Source organism: Dromiciops gliroides, chromosome 3, assembly GCF_019393635.1.
Source record: "Dromiciops gliroides isolate mDroGli1 chromosome 3, mDroGli1.pri, whole genome shotgun sequence".
In the NCBI taxonomy this organism is placed as follows: domain Eukaryota; kingdom Metazoa; phylum Chordata; class Mammalia; order Microbiotheria; family Microbiotheriidae; genus Dromiciops; species Dromiciops gliroides.
Genome location: NC_057863.1, coordinates 599220650 through 599241156, shown reverse-complemented (window position 1 = coordinate 599241156; position 20507 = coordinate 599220650). Strand labels below are relative to the sequence as shown.

General features: G+C 39.8%; 1 protein-coding gene across 1 annotated transcript in view; it reads right to left on the bottom strand.

Annotated features, from left to right (window-relative positions):
- The window catches only part of CCDC30 (coiled-coil domain containing 30), a 145017-nt gene that overhangs the window by 81298 nt on the left and 43212 nt on the right, over positions 1-20507 (bottom strand). The window contains exons 12-13 of the mRNA XM_043996078.1: positions 12799-12900; positions 11992-12117 (exon numbers count right to left, since the gene is read on the bottom strand). Of these exons, the coding sequence (XP_043852013.1) occupies positions 11992-12117; positions 12799-12900 (228 nt within the window). The remainder of the gene's footprint in view (positions 1-11991; positions 12118-12798; positions 12901-20507) is intronic.

Below are 20507 nucleotides of genomic sequence, written 5' to 3'. Positions count from 1 at the left end.
CTAACAGAAGAAATCTGTGATTAGACCAAAACTCAGCATCAAGTCATTTTTGCTACTTGCTCTAATTTTATATTTCAAGTTTTAGTAACCAGGCTCTTGTCTTATTCCTTGTAATCAACAAACAACATTATACCTCAATTCCAATAAACTGGGTTTCAATATTATTCTCTCATACCCAAATCTCTATCTTAGTCCTATGTTCTTTGGGCCTGGAGCCCAGCTTTGATCACCTAAAGTCCTACTTTTGAAGTCCAGTTTCTGTGGCTTGGTTTTTGTGAGATGCTGACAAAACTCCTCTCTTTCCCCTTTTCACCACTAATGCTAAACATCTATCTTGCCTGAACCTGACCTACTGCCAAGACTGTCCACCTGCTGAGACATGCACCTGTTTGTTATCCACTGCTTAGACCTTCCCAATAACCACAGCTACTGAACCTGCATGCTGCTGAAATCAACCATCAACACCTATTCCACCCTGCCCTGCCCTGCCCTCTTTCTGGACCCCAGCCATCTCTGATCTTCTTCATCTGAATGCTAACAAAACCTCCACTCTAACACTTAAAGACCAAAGACAAACTAAACAGACAAACATTGAGGAAAGACAAACTGAGAGCAAGTAGCATGCAGCAGAGAGAAACAGCTCTCAGCTGAATCTGGAAGTTGGTAAAAACCCCTTATCACAAGACCTTGGACAGGAGCTAGGAGGGTAGATCTGCTTTGCTTTGGTCTTTATGTCCATTCTGCCTAGCACAAGGCTTGGAACACATCAGGGATCTCATAAATATTGCTCATAGGCAGACAGACAGGCAGACAGGACCTTAAAGTCCATCTGGTCCAGGCTCCCACATCACTGCCAGGGCTCCAGCACCGTGTAGTCCTTGTACCTTAGCATGCTTGACAAGCATCTCCTGTTAAGGCCCTGGGCAAAAGGCCACCTCCAACCACAGCAGACAAATTAGACTGCAATGACCCCATAGCCTCAAGAGACAGTGCATCTGGCGGGGGCTTGGCAAAGACCTGTCTGCCCTGAAGATACAGTATTGGTGCCTACTGTCAGATTCAGAATTAATGGACTGAAGAGGATGAAGCTACAGTCCTAGTGGAGCCAGACCTGTGCCCTGGGGCCTCGTTAGATAAACCAGGATTGCTCAAAATGCAGAGCCCCTGATTAAAAGGTGGTTAATTGGCAGCAAGCATCTGTTAATACAACTTGTCCTTCGGGGAGAAAATCTGGCTGTTACCATGGACCTCAATCTGGCCCCTCATCTCACAACTCTTGATAGCTCTCATTCCAATTGGCCTGCCCACCATACATCTGTCTATTCAGCCAGTTCCCCATAGGTTCTCTTCTATGACTTCCATTCTATCTGCCTGTTTTCCTCTACTTTCACCCCATGCCAGCTCTCTGACCCATTCTTGCCTTATCCTAGGATTTCTGTGTATCAAACCTGAGAGCACTTTCCATCCTTGCCTTAACTGACCAGTGTCAACACTTGTACATTACAACTAATTACCAGTTATTTCTTCATAGGCATTTAGAAAACTACCCAAACCAAGCTTGTTTCTTCATTCCTGGGGAAGAAATTGGCCCATCCCAGGCTCATCTTCCCAGATAAATCTGTACTTCCATATCCACACTGGCTAGTTATCTCATCTTCTCAAAGCCCATCACTTCTCTAGGTGAATCCTTCTGGATCCTTCGGAAAATTTGCTTTGACACTAGCCCTCGAGCCACTTGCTACTGTGATGCCTCTGAGCCACCCCACTCCTTATCTTCTCTGGGTACCTGAGGATAGGATCCTTACCAAGACATCTGGAATATGTCCAGCATCATGAATAGCAGCAATAGCAACAACTCAAAGCAGAATCCCTGAAGGGTAAAAAATGAGTTTCACTGCAAGAATCAATCAACAATATGCTTAGCCTGTAGAAAGAGAAGACTTAGAGAAAATATAATAGCTGTCCTTTAGGCTGGCATATGGTACAGGAATTAAGACTTGTTCTTAATTCTTCCCCAAAGGGCAGAGTTAGGATTAATAGATAGAAATTGCAAAGAGGTAAATGTAGGCTTAATGCCAGGAACACCCTCCTATTAAGCTCTATTAAAAAGTGGAATGGGTTGTCTTAAGAGACAGAGGAAAGATTTCTGAGCAAAAGCTAGATGGTTATTTGTCAAGATGTTGCAAAAGAGGGAATTTTTTTTCAGCTTCAGGACTATGAATAGTTTTATTCTCTTAGGCTTATGAGGATTCTATGAGTCTGTGAATAAGTATTTACAGAGCACCTTTTACTAGATCCTGTGAGCCCGAGATGAGGAGAAGCTGTGGTTTGGGGCACAGAAGGATATGAATGGGCAGGTAAAGTATTAAGAGAGTCTAAGGCTAAGGTCTGCACCAGGGTGCATTACACAGTGCCAGAGCTCCTGGCCACAGAAAGCAGATGGACAGTAAGACCTCTTTTGAGGGGAGCAGAGGCAGTCCCTATCATAGAATTTCCTAGATTAGCAGCAGGTTCAGAGCTAAGACAAGTCTCCTTGACAACTCTTCTGAAGGACCACAACTCTAAGCCATATTCCTGAGTAGATTTTTGCTCATTCTGATTTTCTATAATATTTTCTTCTCTGTTACCAAAGCAACTACCCTAAACCAGGCCCTCAGCATCTCATGCTTGGATCATTGCTAAAGCCTTATAGTTGGCTCCTCTTCTCAGTTTTAATCACAATACATTTGCCCAGACCTCAGCTCAGAGTTTTTCCAATTACTTAGTGGGCGATGTGGGAGGAGCACAAGGATACAGTAGTATCCATTATTACTGGGTGTTTTCCATGGCGGCAGCGGGCACTGTGCTTGGGACTGCTTTGTGTCTAGTAAGGGGAGGATGAGGACGAATTCAACATCTTCTGCATCCCTTGCTGTTGGCTGACTGACGCTGACAAAATCTCAGAGTTCAATACTCCAACTTATATCTTAATATGAACTGTTTCTACAATATCCTCTACAAGGGATCATTCAGCCTGTATTGGAAGGCCTCCAGTGAAGGAAAATTTACTACTTCCTAAAGCGGTTTGTTCCACTACTGGGTTATTCTAATTGTTGAGAAAAATATTATCAGGCCTGGATTTGCCTCTTGACCTTCCAGGGTTCCTGGATCTGCCTTTGGTACCAAGAAGAGATGGTCTAATCCTTCTTCAACATGACGGCCCTTTAAATATTTACAGATAGCTCTCATCTCTTCTCCAATTCTTTCAACCAATCTTCACATGACATGGTAACCAGTGCCTTCTCTATCACAGTTGCCCTTCAGCACCAGACTAGTTGGCAAAGAGATAATCAATTAAAACCAGCCCAGCTAGCCAGTGATACCATCAGACTCCATAATTAATCACAGAGTCCTATCAGTACACAATGCTTGCATACAGCCTTATATCTATCTTTACTGTTCCCCCACAACAATTCATCTAAACACACTGGTACTAAACCAATCTTCCTCAAACACTGTTTCCATCATTTAATGCCAGTACTTAAAAAAAACTAATACTAACCACATTTAAGGCTCTCATTAACTTCATCCTTAAGCCTCTACTACTTCTATAACTTAACCAATCATCTTCATCATTCTACATCTGCAACTCAGGGATTTACAGTAGATAACTGCTTATGTGATTTGCTCTGCAAAATCTCCCATTTTCTGACTGATGCCTTGCATTTTTTAAAAACTGAGGACAAAGTTTTCTTCTTCTTCTCCTCCTCCTCTTCCTCCTCCTCCTCCTCCTCCTCCTCCTCCTTCTTCTTCTTCTTCTTCTTTTTGGTGAGGCAATTGGGGTTAAGTGACTTGCCCAGCGTCACACAGCTAATAAGTGTCAAGTGTCTGAGGCTGAATTTGAACTTAGGTCCTCCTGAATCCAGGGCCAGTGCTTTATCCACTGCACCACCTAGCTGCCCCAGGGACAAAGCCTTCTAAATATACAATTAGAGATAAGGATTAAAATGTGACATACCAATAATAATGACAACAATCATTCTTTAAGTTCTGGAAAGCAATTCCTTCGCCAAAATCTTATAAAATACATTGTACCCCCCAATTTTACAGATGAGAAAACGAAGTTTCAAGGGGGTTAAGTGACTTGCCCAAGGTTATGCATCTAGTGAGTATCAGAACTGGGCTTTAAACCTAGCTCTTTTCCAATTTCAGGTGCAATGGCCTTTCTACTCTATCATCCTTCCTCCCTGGAAAGGGCAATACAGACTCACACTAATTAAACTTAAACTTATAGGTACAAATCATTATTCCTCTCCTTCAGAATGCCTACAGGATAAAGTCCAAATTCTTTAATCTGGCACCTATCTACCTTTCCAGAGTTCTCTCTCACTACCCCCATGGGAAATCTCCATTTCAATCAATTGCTTTGTAGCCTGAACCTGTCCTGTGCTATTCATCTTGTTCTTTTCAAGAATGTCATCTGCCCTTTCTTCCTTTTCACCCATCACAAGCCTACTTCAAATTGCATCTTTCTCTGGAGTTTCTCCTGATCAATTGTCAAGCACTAGTCTATCTTGTCATCAAAATAGTCCATGTTCAGCATCAAGTGTTGATCTACTTTGTAAGTAGATCTTGGGCGGTGGCACTTGGTTGGTCATATGCCTAACAACACACATAGTTCCCTTTTATCAATTCCCACCCTTGAAAATTAGTTGGTATGTCCTCTGGGGCTGCAGCCAGTCCACACTTTTCCAGTTTCATGTGGCACAGACTCCGAAAGCCAAATTAGATTGAGCCTCAATCAATCCCATTATCTTATTATAACCTAGTTGTGGCTTAGATATGTTTTGCCTGTGTCAATCTCACTGACCTTAAAATGTAGCCAAACATTTAGCCAAGATAAGAGCAACAAAACAAAAACCATTGTTACTGGGTCTAGGGTTTTAATGAAAGTGGAGAAACCCTGGAGGAAGAAAAGATAGTTACAAAAATAGTTCTCAAAATTTAGACAAAAATATTTGGGCAAACTTTATAACTAATTGGTCCATTCACATCATTTGTAAAATCCAAGAAAAAGTGAAACTCCAGTAATAATCTACCTAAATAAAGTTCAATTAATGGACTGATCACACTATGAAATTTACTAAATTTACCATGATCGGTGTCTTTCTCCCCTCAGGCTCTGACTTGGTTCTTCAAGTGTACGATCTTTAGACATTCCTGGATTTGTCACTGCCTTAGCATCTGCAGCTTTTACCCCCATAGCTAACTGATTTAAGTGCTCACATTGTTGTGAAAGCTTCAAGACCTGTGGAGTTCAAGTGAAAACTTCAGCAAGTTTATCTTATATTCTTTTGTAAACTATGCAATTAAACCTTCTATTAAAAGCTATGTAATTCTTGCTTTGAGAAGTGATGCCCTTAAGCTACAAAGAACAGCATCCACACGGATGTCATTGTCTTACCAGGGATCTTTTCAAGCTGATTTGGACTTCTTGTACAACCAAGCCTCCAATGATGTCTAATCGTGATGTATTGATAACCATGAGTTTTCCAAGGATAGGCCACAGTGGAACCTCTGGCAAATTCTGCCAGGTTCAATTGGCTTTGATTCTGAGCCCAGCAGTTAAATCTGTGTGTGTATTATTCAGGGACTAGCCTAGCTAAGTTCAGAGAGTCTCATCACTAGGCAAACTGCTCATTAGGTAATGTAATTTTGGCCACAGCGACCTATAAAGACTGTCTCTTAAGTCTAATAGGGTTTGTGATCTTTACTGGGGAGAGGAAGTGTGTAGAGTTGTGAAATCACAGCTTTTTAAAAGTATTGACGTATAAAAACAAACCAGTTCTTAGAACTGCTTGGCTTCTAGGAAAAGCATGTAGAGAAGTGGACCAATTGAAAATTTTAAGAGCTCCATATTCTGCTCTTAAGTTATTAAAGATTTATTCCAATAGGTTCTACAATGTTCTAGGACTTGATGCAAACACCACACAGTCATCCACAAAGAGAAGTATCTGGAGGACTTTACCATCCACAAGAATCCTTCTTCAGCTTGACTCTGCACTAGATTCACCTCCTTCACAGTATACTTCTGGGCCACATGGCCACCAAGATGGATAACGAAATGCTTTCTCTACTTCTCATGGGCTCTTAAAAAATAACAGCCCAAAAGAAGTATTGTGTACCAGAGACTGAGAAATTACAGCTGTCTCCACAAGACAGGAAAGCAAAAAGCCCAACTAAGTAATAGTATTATGAATGAACAGTGGGGGATGCTACTCCATAGCACTTACTCGGTACCCTTTCCCCACCAGCCTCCACACTACACTGCCCCTCCAACCTACTTCCTTGTATTTTGGGACCAACACAAGGATTTCCCTTTTTCTGAAGTTTCTCCCGGCAATACTACCCCTAATTCCCCCCACCCCCCGCCCGTGTTCTGTTATAAAAAAACAGATGAATTCAGTTCTACCCAGTCACATGTGCAGGAGAAAAAAATATGTATGTGTGTGTAGGTGTGTGTATGTATATATATATGTATGTATGTATGTGTGTGTGTATGTAAAAGAGGGATGGACAAGATCCTGCCTGGGGTGCCCCCTAGGTTAAGAAACCTCAAGATGACAGATATTCTGCCCAGAAAACCCTCCCCTAATCTGTAGAAAACAGCAGACAATGACTAAGCCAAGCCAGAGAAGTAAAAAACAAGGAACTAGGGCAGAGGCCCATTGTGTGAAACTTTACTGGATTTAAGGAAAACAGGAATGGCCTTCAGATAGAATCAGTCCTGTTCCCACAGAAGTTACTTAGGGCACAGACTAAGACCAATGAAAAGGGAATTCTCTGATGTGGGAGGAAGTTGAGATAGCTTTGAAGTCGAACCCAAGGAGTCAGAAAGTGAGCAATAGAGAAAGATAAAGGGGAAAAGACTAAAACTGTGAAAGACTACAGAAGGGAAAAAATTCCATTAAAAACCTAGAGCGAGGGGCAGCTAGGTGGCACAGTGGATAAGGCACCAGCCTTGGATTCAGGAGGACCTGGGTTCAAACCCAGCCTCAGACATTTACTAGCTGTGTGACTCTGGGCAAGTCACTTAACCCCCACTGCCCTACCAAAAAAAAAAAAAAGATACTGTTTATTGGGGCAGCTAGGTGGCACAGTGGATAAATCACCGGCCCTGGAATCAGGAGTACCTGAGTTCAAATCCAACCTCAGATGCTTGACACTTACTAGTTGTGTGACACTGGGCTAGTTACTTAACCCCAATTGCCTCACCAAAATAAATAAATAAATATATATTTTTTAAAAAACCTAGAGCCAACAGATAAATCAACAGGGAAGATACTAAAATCAAAAGAAAGATGACTACCAAGATATCTGAAAGTGAAAATATCTCAATAAATATTGCAAAGCAAAGAAAATGAAACCAATACTTGATGAATTCCCAAGAGAGTGTGGAACCTTAGCAAGAATTTCCAGAATGGTTCAAGAGAGAAATCATAACCTTGAAAGAAGAATGTAGATGGGAACAAATGGCAGAATTTGTAGTCTGTACAGCACAAATAATTAGTAAAATAGAAAAAACTTGAATCCACAGTGGGGAGTATCTCCAAAGTGAAAGGAAGAACAGATTGGAAACACAAACATACTGATGTAAAGCAGTATGTGAAAATAACGTATATGATCTTTATACAAGCAAAACACATTTATCTTGAAGACAGGATGTAAAGAGACAACTTAAAGATCACATACTTCCCAGAAGAACATGGCAAGTTAAGAAACCTAAAAAAACCCAACCACCATGCAAGAAATATTTCAGGAAAGCTGAGAAGAACTAGTGAATACAGAAAAAAAGCATTGGCCAAAAGAATCCACAAATTGACTCTTAGGGAAACAATAACAACAAAATACATTCTTTAGACTCCAAGAAAAATAGTGAAATCTGACAATGACAAGGACAAACAACGAATTTTTCATTCTATCAAGAAAAAGACCCTTCAAATTTAATAGAAAGAAAATTTGAATAACACAACTATTCTGCACCTACCAGAAACTTTAGAAATAGAATAATATAGTTTAAAAGGCAAAAAAGCTCAAGATGCAAAACTGAGCCTAATCAGTGAAAAAAGAGGCGTTTTAAGCATTTCTCCTCCAATCATGGCAAAGACTTGTGGTGAGTATGTTTACCTGCTTTATGTCTTATCTGATTATTTATATGGAGAAAGAGTTTGGCCTAATGGTCCACACAGGAAAAATTAAGTGGATGAAGAATGTCTATTTGTCCAGATTATGACAATGCAATTTAGATGCACACTCTATAAAGCTTTTCCATCGGCATATATGTATGTACAAGTAGTCTGTAATTTTCAGGAGAAAGTGACGCTGTTCTCAGGCATGCTGAGTAGAGAATTTATGGAGTCACATAAGGATGGGCAGGCATGAATGGGTTTTGATTTGCATCATTGGAAGAACTTTCCAAATCTATGAGATCAGAGACCCATTTGAGCATTTAAGAACTCGTTTCTTTTATGGACAGCTAGGTGATACAGCAGACAGAGTGCCAGGCCTCTGAATTCAAATCTTACTAGTTGTCTGACCTTGGGCAAGTCATTTAACCTTGTTTACCTCAGTTTCCTCATTTGTAAAATGATCTGGAGAAGGAAATGGCAAACCACTCCAGTATCTTTGCCAAGAAAATCCCACTGGGGTCAAGTGGAGTCTGACACAACTGAACTGAAAAAATGTGCTTGAACTCATACCAGGGAAAAATAAACCAGCTTGCATGAAGGAGGGTATGGAAAGATACTGAAATATACTTGACTCAACTATGGCTATGACTTTATCAATGTGAGTACTATCTTCAACTATGTGAATGTGTAGTAGGGTTGTGACTACACACTGTGAAATCAATCAGCCTTTAACCTGGACCTGGCTCTTGTTCTGTTTCTGGCACGTTTTTTAACTTTGAGAAGAACTTAGGCAGTCATACACTTAAACATGTCCCAATTACCTTGTGCTTTTAACCTGAACCTTTTATACTAGAGATATTTAAGTCAACCTTTTAAATTCATAATCTTCCCAAAATAAGGGATTCAACCTTCATTGTGAGTATAGATTGAATCTTGAATTTTATAGTGATAAATTTGAATTGACTTATATCCTAAAATATACAACACATTATTCCCAATATCCTTTCTCATGCTTGCAGCCAGTTCTGATTTCTAAACTAAATCTCATTTGCTGAAATTTAAACTTGAAGCCCTGAGAAGGCAGGGTGACTGGGACTTGAACTGAGGTGGTCAAGGGGGAAGGGATTATGCCTACCACATGTCGGGGGAATAAGTTTGTATATTGAGATTATACATTTTGAAGTAAATTGTTATTGTTTCTCCTTCGATCTCAAAGAGGAGCACGACATTGGGGTGATGTCATGACTTGCACTGAACTGGACATAAGTGAGGGAGAGCTGTGCAAGGTCACCAACCTCAACTCTCTCCTCCAGAGCCATCTGGGTCCAGTATTGAGATATACATCAGGATGACTGGAGATAGCCCTAGATGTTTAAGGCAATTGGGATTAAGTGACTTGCCCAGGGTCACAAAGCTAGTAAGTGTCTGAGGGGATATTTGAACTCAGGTCCTCCCAACTTTAGGGCCAGTATTCTATCCACTGTACCACCTGTCTGTCCTTTTGATAACAAGGCAGTACAGTGGATAGAGTGTTGGGTTTGAAGTCAAGAAAATGTGAGTTAAAAACCAGTGTCAAACAGTTACCAGCTATGTGACCCTAGGTCAGTCATTTGAAATAAATATTTCCATGTAAAAGCTAATTTGACTGTAAATGGTTAAATGGAACTGGGGTGCAGGAGACCACACCTTGCAACTGTGAAAACACCATTGGTAGAGACTAGAGCCATCTGCAGAGAACCTAGATCCTTCTTAATCCCCTTAAGTGTTCCAGGGAACCCTGGGGGTGGGGTGAAAATAAAATTTATCTGGTCTTCAAGCAGTGAGGGCAGGGTAGTCTGTGTTACACTTATAAATGCTATATCCCACACCGTCCCCAAGTAGAATATATATTCTTTTTTTTGTGAGGCAATTGAGGTTAAGTGACTTGCCCAGGGTCACACAGCTAGTAAGTGTTAAGTGTCTGAGGCCGGATTTGAACTCAGGTCCTCCTGAATCCAGGGCCGGTGCTCTATCCACTGCGCCACCTAGCTGCCCAGAATATATGTTCTTAAAAGCAGGGACACACATCCTCAGCTCCCTAATCCCTGACTGGAGATGTTAGAGGGTATACATAGGGGAACTCCTCACAGAACCTTCACCATCTAAGGAGAGTGTCCAGGGAATTCTCATCACTTCCCATCATGCTCCTTTCCTGACTTTATCATCTTCAGAAACTCATCATTCTGCAAGATGAAACCAACTCAGAAGCTCCCCCCTCCTCAGATCATTCCCCCACTGGCTGGGTGGGCTTCAGGAAGTCATCATGCCAGTGATCTGCCTGCTGTCTGCTTGGCATCTCCTTTTTATGTTTGGTCTCCCCCGTGTGACTGCAAACTCCTTAAGACCAGGGCCCCTCTTGTGCCTTTCTTCATATCCCCTGAGTTTAATACAGTGCTTGGCACACAGTAGGGGCTAAACAAATGTTTACTGACTATTGACTGTTATTACACTCCAAAGAAATGGAAATAAGGGGTTCTGTCAAACAATGGGCATTCACAGACTTGTTCGTTAGAGCTCACCTTTGTTTCTAAAAAAGCATTCTCTCTTTGTAGTATTTCGTATGCTGTAAAGAAAAAATGTCTGTCTTCTCTTTCCCCTTGAAGACTTTGAATTTCATTAAAAAGATACAAAAGCTCTGACTTTGATCTTTCTAATTCCTGATTAAGAAATGAAAATATTTAGTAGAATAAAATGAGACTATTTCCCCACATTTAATATAAAAGGTCTTAAAAGACAGACTTCTTAAATGATCCCAATCAGAGATTTATTAACCTTCCAACACATTTTACTAGCAAACCCCTCTCTTAATTACTGGATGGAGAATCACTTAAAATTAGTTATGAAAACTGTTATTTCCCCAAGTTTGCAATGTTTACAAATTATAAAAAAGGTTGTCTAAAGTCCTGGATATATTATTATTTTCTTTAGAATTATCCTGCTATCCTAAAATAACATTTTAACTTATACTCAATAACTCACTTAACTGTCAGAATTCAATCAACATTCCCTTGTAATTCTTTCCATTCAGTTGTTTCTTTATAGTCCCCTATTTCTATGGTCATATAACAAATAAGATGATGCTTGACAGGTGGGGTGGATGGGTAATGGGAGGGTCAGTTTGGAGCACAAACTTTATGGGGATAGAGCTTAAGAAAGTTGGGTTAAATCATGTATCAGAATATCAGAACTTCACAAGCATATACAGCATACATTTCTAGGGTGGACATTTTTAATTTTCCTGAAATCTTCAGTTCAGTGAGCAGTGCTGGGGCAAACTGTAGGGGAGGTCATGTGACAGCATCTTCCTACCACCTCCCTCTGTACTAAGACTACATCTATAGACCCCAGGTGGGAAGATGCAGCTGGGGCTGTCATCCTGAAATCAGTCAGGTTTGGCTTCAAAAGAAATTGTTCACACCGACTAAAATGAAGCCATTTCCTGGTTTCTCCTCAAATGCAAATCATTCTTCCTGACAGACTTTTTTCAAGATGTCAGAACAAGATGCTAAAAAAAGAGGAGTATCCCCATTAATACAGGACAGAAGGGAACACCAATACACTACAATAATAATTAAGAGCATGCCACCTAATGGACTATTGTGCAGCTGTGTAAGTCAGGGAACTGACCTAATAAATACTGGATCCAATCCATTGTTATTACACAGAACATATTATATATGCTCTACATACTTCTTATTTTATGATTCATTGAAGAGAAATAAAACGGTGAATTTTCTAAGCAAGAAAATAAGACATTCCAATAATCTACTTAATGAGAAAATACCTGACTTTCAGCCTGCAAAACTTTTTGTGCCTTTTTAAGGTCAGATGCCAATTGTTTTCTCCATGCCTTTTCTTCTGATAACTTACTTTCAAGTACTTCGATTTCTTCTTGGTTCATTATCAGTATCTGTAAAAATGATCTTTTATTATAAATTCTATCCATAATAGACAAGTTTCTTCTGATAAACTCTGAAAATAAATACATACCACCTAAGCTTCATACTCAGTGTCATACTTCATGCCAAGAAAATGCTATTCAAGTTTATTTGTATCACAAGGCAAAAGTAATTTACAATTTTTTTAAAATTGCCAAGTGGACCTAATTTTTTGGTGTCAGGAGAGCACAACATTCTCTCTCCCCAACTGGAAAAACTGCTTGGGGAAATAATATTAAATGGCTACTCCATGTATATAGAATAAGAGCAAAGGGAACCAGAGAGGCCTAGAATATGTTTTCATTAAATTCAAAGAGCCAATGAAATATTCTTCCTCACTCCAAGTACATAGCTGTCAAGTAAATCAAACAACACAAGCAAGTTCAAGGATATAATAACAAACTGACATTTCAACTTTTTCTAGACTCTACTGAAACCCAGATCTGCCATTTCTCTGTCTGTACCCTACTGGGACACCTCCCAAACCTCCTCTTTTAAGTAAGTACATATTCAATTATCTGCCCTCCACAGCGATAAGGTTCTGTAGCAACTAATTTCATCTACAGTTGAATTGCTGACCAAAGGGCACAGCCCTTTTCTCTTTTCCTAATGTTTAACATTCAGCCTTGGGATCAGACCTTTGCAGTTCTTACCTCTTGGAAGTCTTCAGCTTTTGTAACAGGTTCTTGACTTTTCATAACGGTTTCTCTTTTGCCTTCTTGTATTTTGGATAACTCAGTCTCTAAGCTGGAGATCTTAACACAAATAAATCATAGGTAAAAATATACATATTTGTCATTTTAGTTCCATATACAGTATTTTAGCACACACTAAATTTCAACTTTGAGAAAATGAAGCAAGATCCAAAGCTACATACATTCTCTAACTGTTGACATCTTAGGCTGCTCCACAGAGACTCCCTCTTACTAACAAACCCTGTCTCCTACTTGGCTCTGAAGCCTTTGCTCATGTCCTGGCACCCAGACTGTCCCATTTTTGGAGTCTTTGCTGCTGCTCATCAGCTGTGACCCAAAGGGAAGGAGTGGGAAATGTTCATCAATGAAGCATGAGAAAAACATAGTGTATCATCGGTATGAGGCCAGATCTTTGCATTCTCTTCCCAACTTTGACTTTAGTTGCTTTGCATAAGCTGCTATTTCTCTGAATCTCATATTTAGCAATAATACTTACTTCAAGGATCCATTATTTCATCAGTGTGGATACGCAGATTACAAACCCTCCAGTCCTCAGTAGATGGTCTTTGTGAGTTGCTGTGGCCAAAACAATTCTTCACCTGGTGGCCAACCTTCTGGTGATAAGCCTCTCTGAACTTAGCTAGATTGGCTCTCAGACAAAAGCCATAGTCCTCCAGGCTCATACACAAAGTCTTTTCAGCTTGATAGGGCCTGTCACAGTTTGTAATCCACTGGAATAGCCTTTAAGACTTCCAAGGCTACTTCCATGAGGCATCAGAATAGGACTTTAGAGTGATTCAGCATTAATAAGATTGGGGAGAAATTCCTCAGTTGAGGAATGCAGACATGTGGAAGAGTTAATATCTAAAAATGCTATTTTTAAAATTGTTACTAAAAGGTAAGTATATCTGAGACAAGTATTAAAATCCTACTATCGGGGCAGCTAGGTGGCACAGTGGATAAAGTACCGGCTCTGGATTCAGGAGGACCTGAGGTCAAATTTGGCCTCAGATACTTGACACTTACTAGCTGTGTGACCCTGGGGAAGTCACTTAACCCTCATTGCCTTGCCAAAAAAAAAAAATCCTAATATCTCAGAATAGCCAGTAGTATGGCCATTCAAAATATTGCTGATATCTTATGTATACTGCACAATTAGTTTGATACTTAAGAAGATATATTTTCATTATGACAACTTTTCCCCCTCATGTCAGACAACAGAGGTACTGGGAGATATGTCTGCACATCTATAGAGTGATGCAATGGAAAGACCACTAGGTTCTAATCTCAGCTCTGGCACTAACTTACTGTGTAACCTCAGGTGAGTCATTTATAACCTCTGGGCCTCAGTTTCCTCATCTCTTTAACAACAGAATTCAACCAGATGACTACTAAGGGCCTTTCTAGTTCTAATTATCTAGGTTCTTTAGACCTAGTTCCTACTCCATCTTGACTACACTGTAGGTATTCAACAAATACCTATATCTGCCTCACTCTCATCACTACACTGACTGAGACACGTGGAGAACATATAGGGAAAACACTGACTTAAAAAAGGGAAAATTTGTAAAAAGAAAGCACATTCAACAGATGTCTCTGACACACCAAGTATAGGTGTATTTTACACAACTTATACTTCAGACGGCCAAAGATAAGGGCTAAGGGCTAAAGAAGAAAAATTTAGCAAAAGGGCAGCAAACAATGGATAGCAGTGGGTTATTATAATGTCTGAATTGTAGCTGAAGGTAGCCCACCTCACCTTTCAGCAGAGCAAACAAAGTGGAGGGTCAGTGCCCTTGCTGGGCAATTTGTCTCATCAGCTGGGGGTAGACACCAACGGCTCAGGAGAGAGGGTAACAGCTCAGAATTCTGTGCTCTGTATGTTCCACTATCCTTTCTCATACACAGGAAGGACAGCAGACCTCTAGAGGGGCAGGTAGAAAGATTCTGGTACCACAAGATTGTTAAAGGTGAGACTATCATCCCTACACAAGAAATCCCCATTTGAAGAGCACCATCAATATAAACATTGGACCTCTGATAAAAGTCTGACATCCAAAATCTATAGGAAATTGACACAAATAGATAAGAATAAGAAACATTCACCAATAGAGAAGTGGTCAAAGGATTGAACAGTTTTCAGAAGAAACACAAAATACAAATAGCCACCTGAAAAAATGTTCATAATCACAAATAACCTGAAATTAATTAACACAACACTAAGATACCACACCACAATCCTATACTACATGACAAGCTATCATTGAATTTCAAAAAAGAGAGAACTCATTGTTGGACTGGCTGGGGGCAGACACACTGGTAGAGCTGTGAATTGGTTCAAGTGTTCCAGAAAACAGTTTGGAATTAAGCAAGAAAAGATGCCAAATTGTTGATATTCTGACACACAAAAAATATTACTATTGGGATCTTATCCCAAGGAGATTTTTATTGAAAAAGGTTCATGGAAGCATTATTTGTGATAACAGAGAGAGAGAAACAAAATATAGGACCAACAATTAAGGAATTGTGAATAAATTATTTGTATATGAACTTAATGAAATCTAACTATCCTATAAAGCAGAACTATTAGTCTGAGAAGTATGAGAAGACAAATAAACAGATGCAGAGTGAAGAAAGCGTTAGCCAAAGGAATATACACAACTGCAACAATATAGTCAAAGGCAGCATGAAGAGGCAATCAAACTCTGGTCAAATACAATGCTCAACTGCAGAAACTGCCAAAATTAAAGGACTCATGCTTCTATTATTTTAATAATCCAGAATCAAAAAGTTTTCTTGGAGAATGTTCTTTGTAAAGGGGTTTGTATAGGTGTTGGGAAATATCCCATTAAAACAAAATGTATCAGGGGCAGCTAGGTGGCGCAGTGGATAAAGCACTGGCCCTATATTCAGGAGTACCTGAGTTCAGATCTGGCCTCAGACACTTGACACTTACTAGCTGTGTGACCCTGGGCAAGTCACTTAACCCCCATTGCCCCGCCAAAAAAAAATGTATCAATTTTCTAAAAGTAAAAGTTTTAAAATACATCAATTTCATCTCTCTAACATTAGCGTCTGCCACTCAACTACTCACAATTCCTTGAATTTCATATATAGTTACATTAAGCTCAAACCCAAGACAATTCAGTGACTTGCCATTAGAAACTCAACATGACAGCAGTAAAATTGGAAATGAAATTTCAGAGTATTAGCCTTTGAGACAATGATAGTAGTTCAAGCTGTGCAATATACCCATCTATCACTGATCCCAAATATGGTAACAAGAAGGAGCTAATGTAAGCCAAAGAAAATCACTCTGTAGTCACAAAAATGCCACATGATGACTTTGGACAAATGGGTTAAGAAAGGACTCTAGGGCTGGTGAGAAATAGATTTTACAGGCCTAAGATGACCCTAGATATCACATAGACATGTGAGACATTCTACATGTGTGCAAAGAAAAGTACTATGGGCTCATATGAATATTTAGAGAACAGAAGTACTAGTGAACCTCTGGAACTTGTCTGCATTTACTTCCTGTCTCTGGAATGAGACAGAAGAACATAAGCCATATATTGGTGGTGACTTCACAAGCTATGCACAGGCATATCCCTAAACAGCAATCAGAAAACTTCCATGGTTATTAAAGTAGTTTGGGAGAAGTATTTTTGCTAGGATCCATTGATACAAAGACATTCCATCAGAAATGATGATGCCAACTTTACACCCTAGCTGCTGATGTTTAGGTCTTGGAGTTTCTGAGGATGGAAAGACTTCAGAAATTCATAACAAATATATCTCTTAACTGATCCAAAGAAACTGAAGAAAGTTTATTACCTAGCAACAACTTCAGCCCAGAAGGCCAAAAGAAATAAATTATAATATAATACCCAAGTTTTCAAGACTTTGAACAAGGTGACAGAGTTTTGCTGAAAAATCTTGGCGCTCATAAGACAAAGAAGTTAACAGATCAAAGCTACTTCACACCTACTTTTGGAGAGACTGGGTAATTTACCTTTTTACAAAATGGCCTGCCCCCCCCCCCCCCCCCGCAAAGACAACTCACCACAATCACCTAGGACCAATTAATTAGTTAAATGGACCCTGATAGGCAGTTGGAAATTTATGGACACTCATCTCGGCAGACACTAAACAGGAGACTGTTTTGAACCAGACAAAAGACACACTTCAAGTAAAGATGACTATATACTATAGTCCAACAAACCACAAATAATGGAAGAGGACATATCCAAGAGTCAATACCTATTCTACCTAGTTCTTCAGGTAGAGAAACCCCTAGGATACAAATGTACCTCTCAGCATATAGTAACATTCTCAGCCAGACTTGTTCAGATTTAGGAAGAGAACACTATCGTTTTGATGAGGATTATCAACCCATATTATCAACTAGCACAGGTATGGGGGAAATGACATGTCAGAAGACTCTAAGAGAACAGGGAATAACTGATCAGTAATCAGACTGACTTTTGTCCCAGGTGAAATGTGAAACATTACAAATATAGCTACATGATAATGCTAATATTCACCCATGTAATGAGTGGCATGCATGTAACTGCATATGTTCATTAATGCACATGTTAATAATTGCATATTTAAGTATGGTTTTATCATTTTGTTCATCTGTTATGATTTGATTCACTGTACATATTGTAGCTATATTAATCTATTGATTGTGCCTAGTTTTTTATTTCTACATGTTAATTTTTGTTTGTTTGTTTTGTTTTTGGTGAGGCAGTTGGGGTTAAGTGACTTGCCCAAGGTCACACAGCTAGTAAGTGTTAAGTGTCAGAGGCCGGATTTGAACTCAGGTACTCCTGAATCCAGGGCTGGTGCCTTATCCACTGCGCCATCTAGCTGCCCCTCTACATGTTAATTTTATTTATATATTTTGTCATTTTGTAGGTGTACTGATATTACTATTACAGACCTACTAATGTTGCTGTTTCTTTCATTTTGTTTGCTGTTATATATTTTTGCAACACATGGAGATGCATGTACTTCTGTGATATATACATATGAAATATATCCTACATATAATTTGGACCTATAATCATTGAAGCAACCTGTCAAGTGATGTTTTACACTGTGCCATGTCTATTGCATGTTTTGTTGATGGCACCCTGAGGTGATTAACGGGAATGCTGAGTTAATTATCCTTATTCCATTAAGGGCTGCTGAATATTCTGATGCTCTGCGGTATAATTCCAAATGCCAAGTTTACTGCAGATGATTTGAAAGGGATTGCAAAGTTTTAAATCCTGATGGAGAATGTAACAGTCAGAGAAAGGCTTGAACTGGTTGCCCTATGAGGGTGGATAATTTGCTATGGACCCTGGGAGTTGTCTTTTCACCGTGTCAGAAGAGAAAGAACTATCATATGATTGGGTTTGGACTGTGCAGGGTTATGCCAGTTTGGGAAGTATTTTAACTACTTGGAAGCAAGATAAGAGCATAAAGACAGCAACAGATGGGAGATGTTTTCTGGGAGACTGACTCTAGTCCCTGTAGCAGCTGGAGCTCCTTTCTTTCCCTAGCTTGTAGCTCATCATAGAAAGAAAACCCAGCAGGGAATCCAAGAGCTGTGCCCACTCAGAAAAGCTGCAGGGATGATAGTGTTCTACTACTGCCTCTCTACAGTCTGCATTGTTTACTGTTAAGTGTTTCCTTGCTCTTTTAAATTTGTAAACTGGTTGCTTATATTCCAACGATGTCTTGCTAGATAAAGATAACTTTATTACATCTTGCATTAATCTTTGCTCTAGAGGGTGAATAAGGGAGAAAGTCAATGGATAACTGGCTATACAGAATTCAAATGGCCAGAAAACATTTCCTGCCTGGTGATCAAAAAGATCACCTGGGGGGGGGGGGCAGCTAGATGGCGCAGTGGTTAAAGCACCGGCCCTGAATTCAGGAGTACCTGAGTTCAAATTCAGCCTCAGACACTTGACACTTACTAGCTGTGTGACCCTGGGCAAGTCACTTAACCCCCATTGCCTGCAAAAAAAAACCCAAAAACCAAACAAAAAGATCACCTGGGGGCTCAGAGCTTTTTATGCATTTTATTAATAATCTGCATTTCTAAGCTTTCTAATTTTGTAAAGAAAAGAAGCCATATGAAACTAGTACCCTTGCCCTGGGCTAAAATCTCTTTATCTCTTTGCTGACTGGGAACAAAAATAGAGACTTCCCAGATGACTATGAGGACCGATGGGCTTTCTCCAGTTCTCCACTCCACCCATGAAAGAGGGCAGAGGGAATAGAGGTAGGGTGCTTAAGAGAAGGCCACCTCCTAAGACTGACACATGATCAGGAAGAATTGTTTCCAGACATCCTCCCCACTCCCTAGGTCCCCACCTCCTCACCCTGCCCCCTCCCCCAAATAAAAAAAAGGGGGGGAGTGCTCCTTGACTAAATTGTCTTTCACAGTGATATTTCCTGGCCAACACTTTGCTTATTAATAAAACTTCCTTTTGATATATTAAGGCAGTGGTCTTATAGGTGTGGGATTTGTACTACAAAGTGATGAAGTTTAAGCTACAGAAACTTCCCAAGACCATTTCTATTAAGTTTATCGAGGTTCTACCTCTGTTTCTGGGGAGGGAGGAACCACACCAATAAAGTCATATGTCTTTGAAGAACTGGAGTAGATATGGCTTGTCCAGTTAAGAGATTTCCCCCACATTTCTGGGTGTAATTTGATCCATAAGAAGTGTAATGCTCCCAAAGTTAGGCTGAACACTGGGCACCATGCGTATCTCCAGCATGAAGTTTTGTTGTCCATGAAAGTAAACTGAGTATGGAGCTGTACTATGTGGTTATCGGAACAGCGTAATAATGTATATTACGGAGTGTAAGTTGAAGCAAATTATTTTTCACTTTATTTTTCATGGCTAATATAGAAATATGTTTTGCATGACTTCACATATATAATGGGTATTATATTGTTTGCCTTCTCAAAGGGTGGAGGGGGTAGAGGGAGGGAGAGAATTTGGTCCTCAAAATTTTAAAAATGAAGGTTAAAAAGAAATGATTTATTTACATACACTTAGACATATATACACACTCACATATACATATATACATGCATGCATGCATGCCTTTTCCTCTTGTGGTCAGGATCCCAAAAGTCACCCAGCAGTTAGGAAGCTAACTAGCTGTGAATATAATCACAGAATGGGTAACTGAGTTCTGTCTATAGCACCCAGGTAGAATTCCAAATTGGTTGATAGTGTTCAAAGAAAATAGATGACCCTCTCATGTTGAAGGCTAGTGGACACTCTGGGGCTCAGGACGAACCATGATTATAACCAAAAATCCAGATGTGAACCATAGGATAGGATAAGTTAATAGGCTATGGAATCCATCCATTTCTATTGAATAGTTTGTTTTACATGCGTATTTGATTACCTTATCCCTATATATCCTGTTAGCATTTTTTGTCTTGTAAATAAATCTTAAACACACATGCTTGTGGTGTAGGGGAAATAAAAGAAAAGAGGGACAGGCAATGGTGGAAGGGGATCCAGGGATGTTGCCAGTGGCAAAAGGCAGTAAAAAAGTAATCAGTGATTGGACACAACAGTCTCTGAACTCAATAAGCCAAACAGGCTGAAGGACCATGAAGATTCTTGAAGGTTTAATATTTT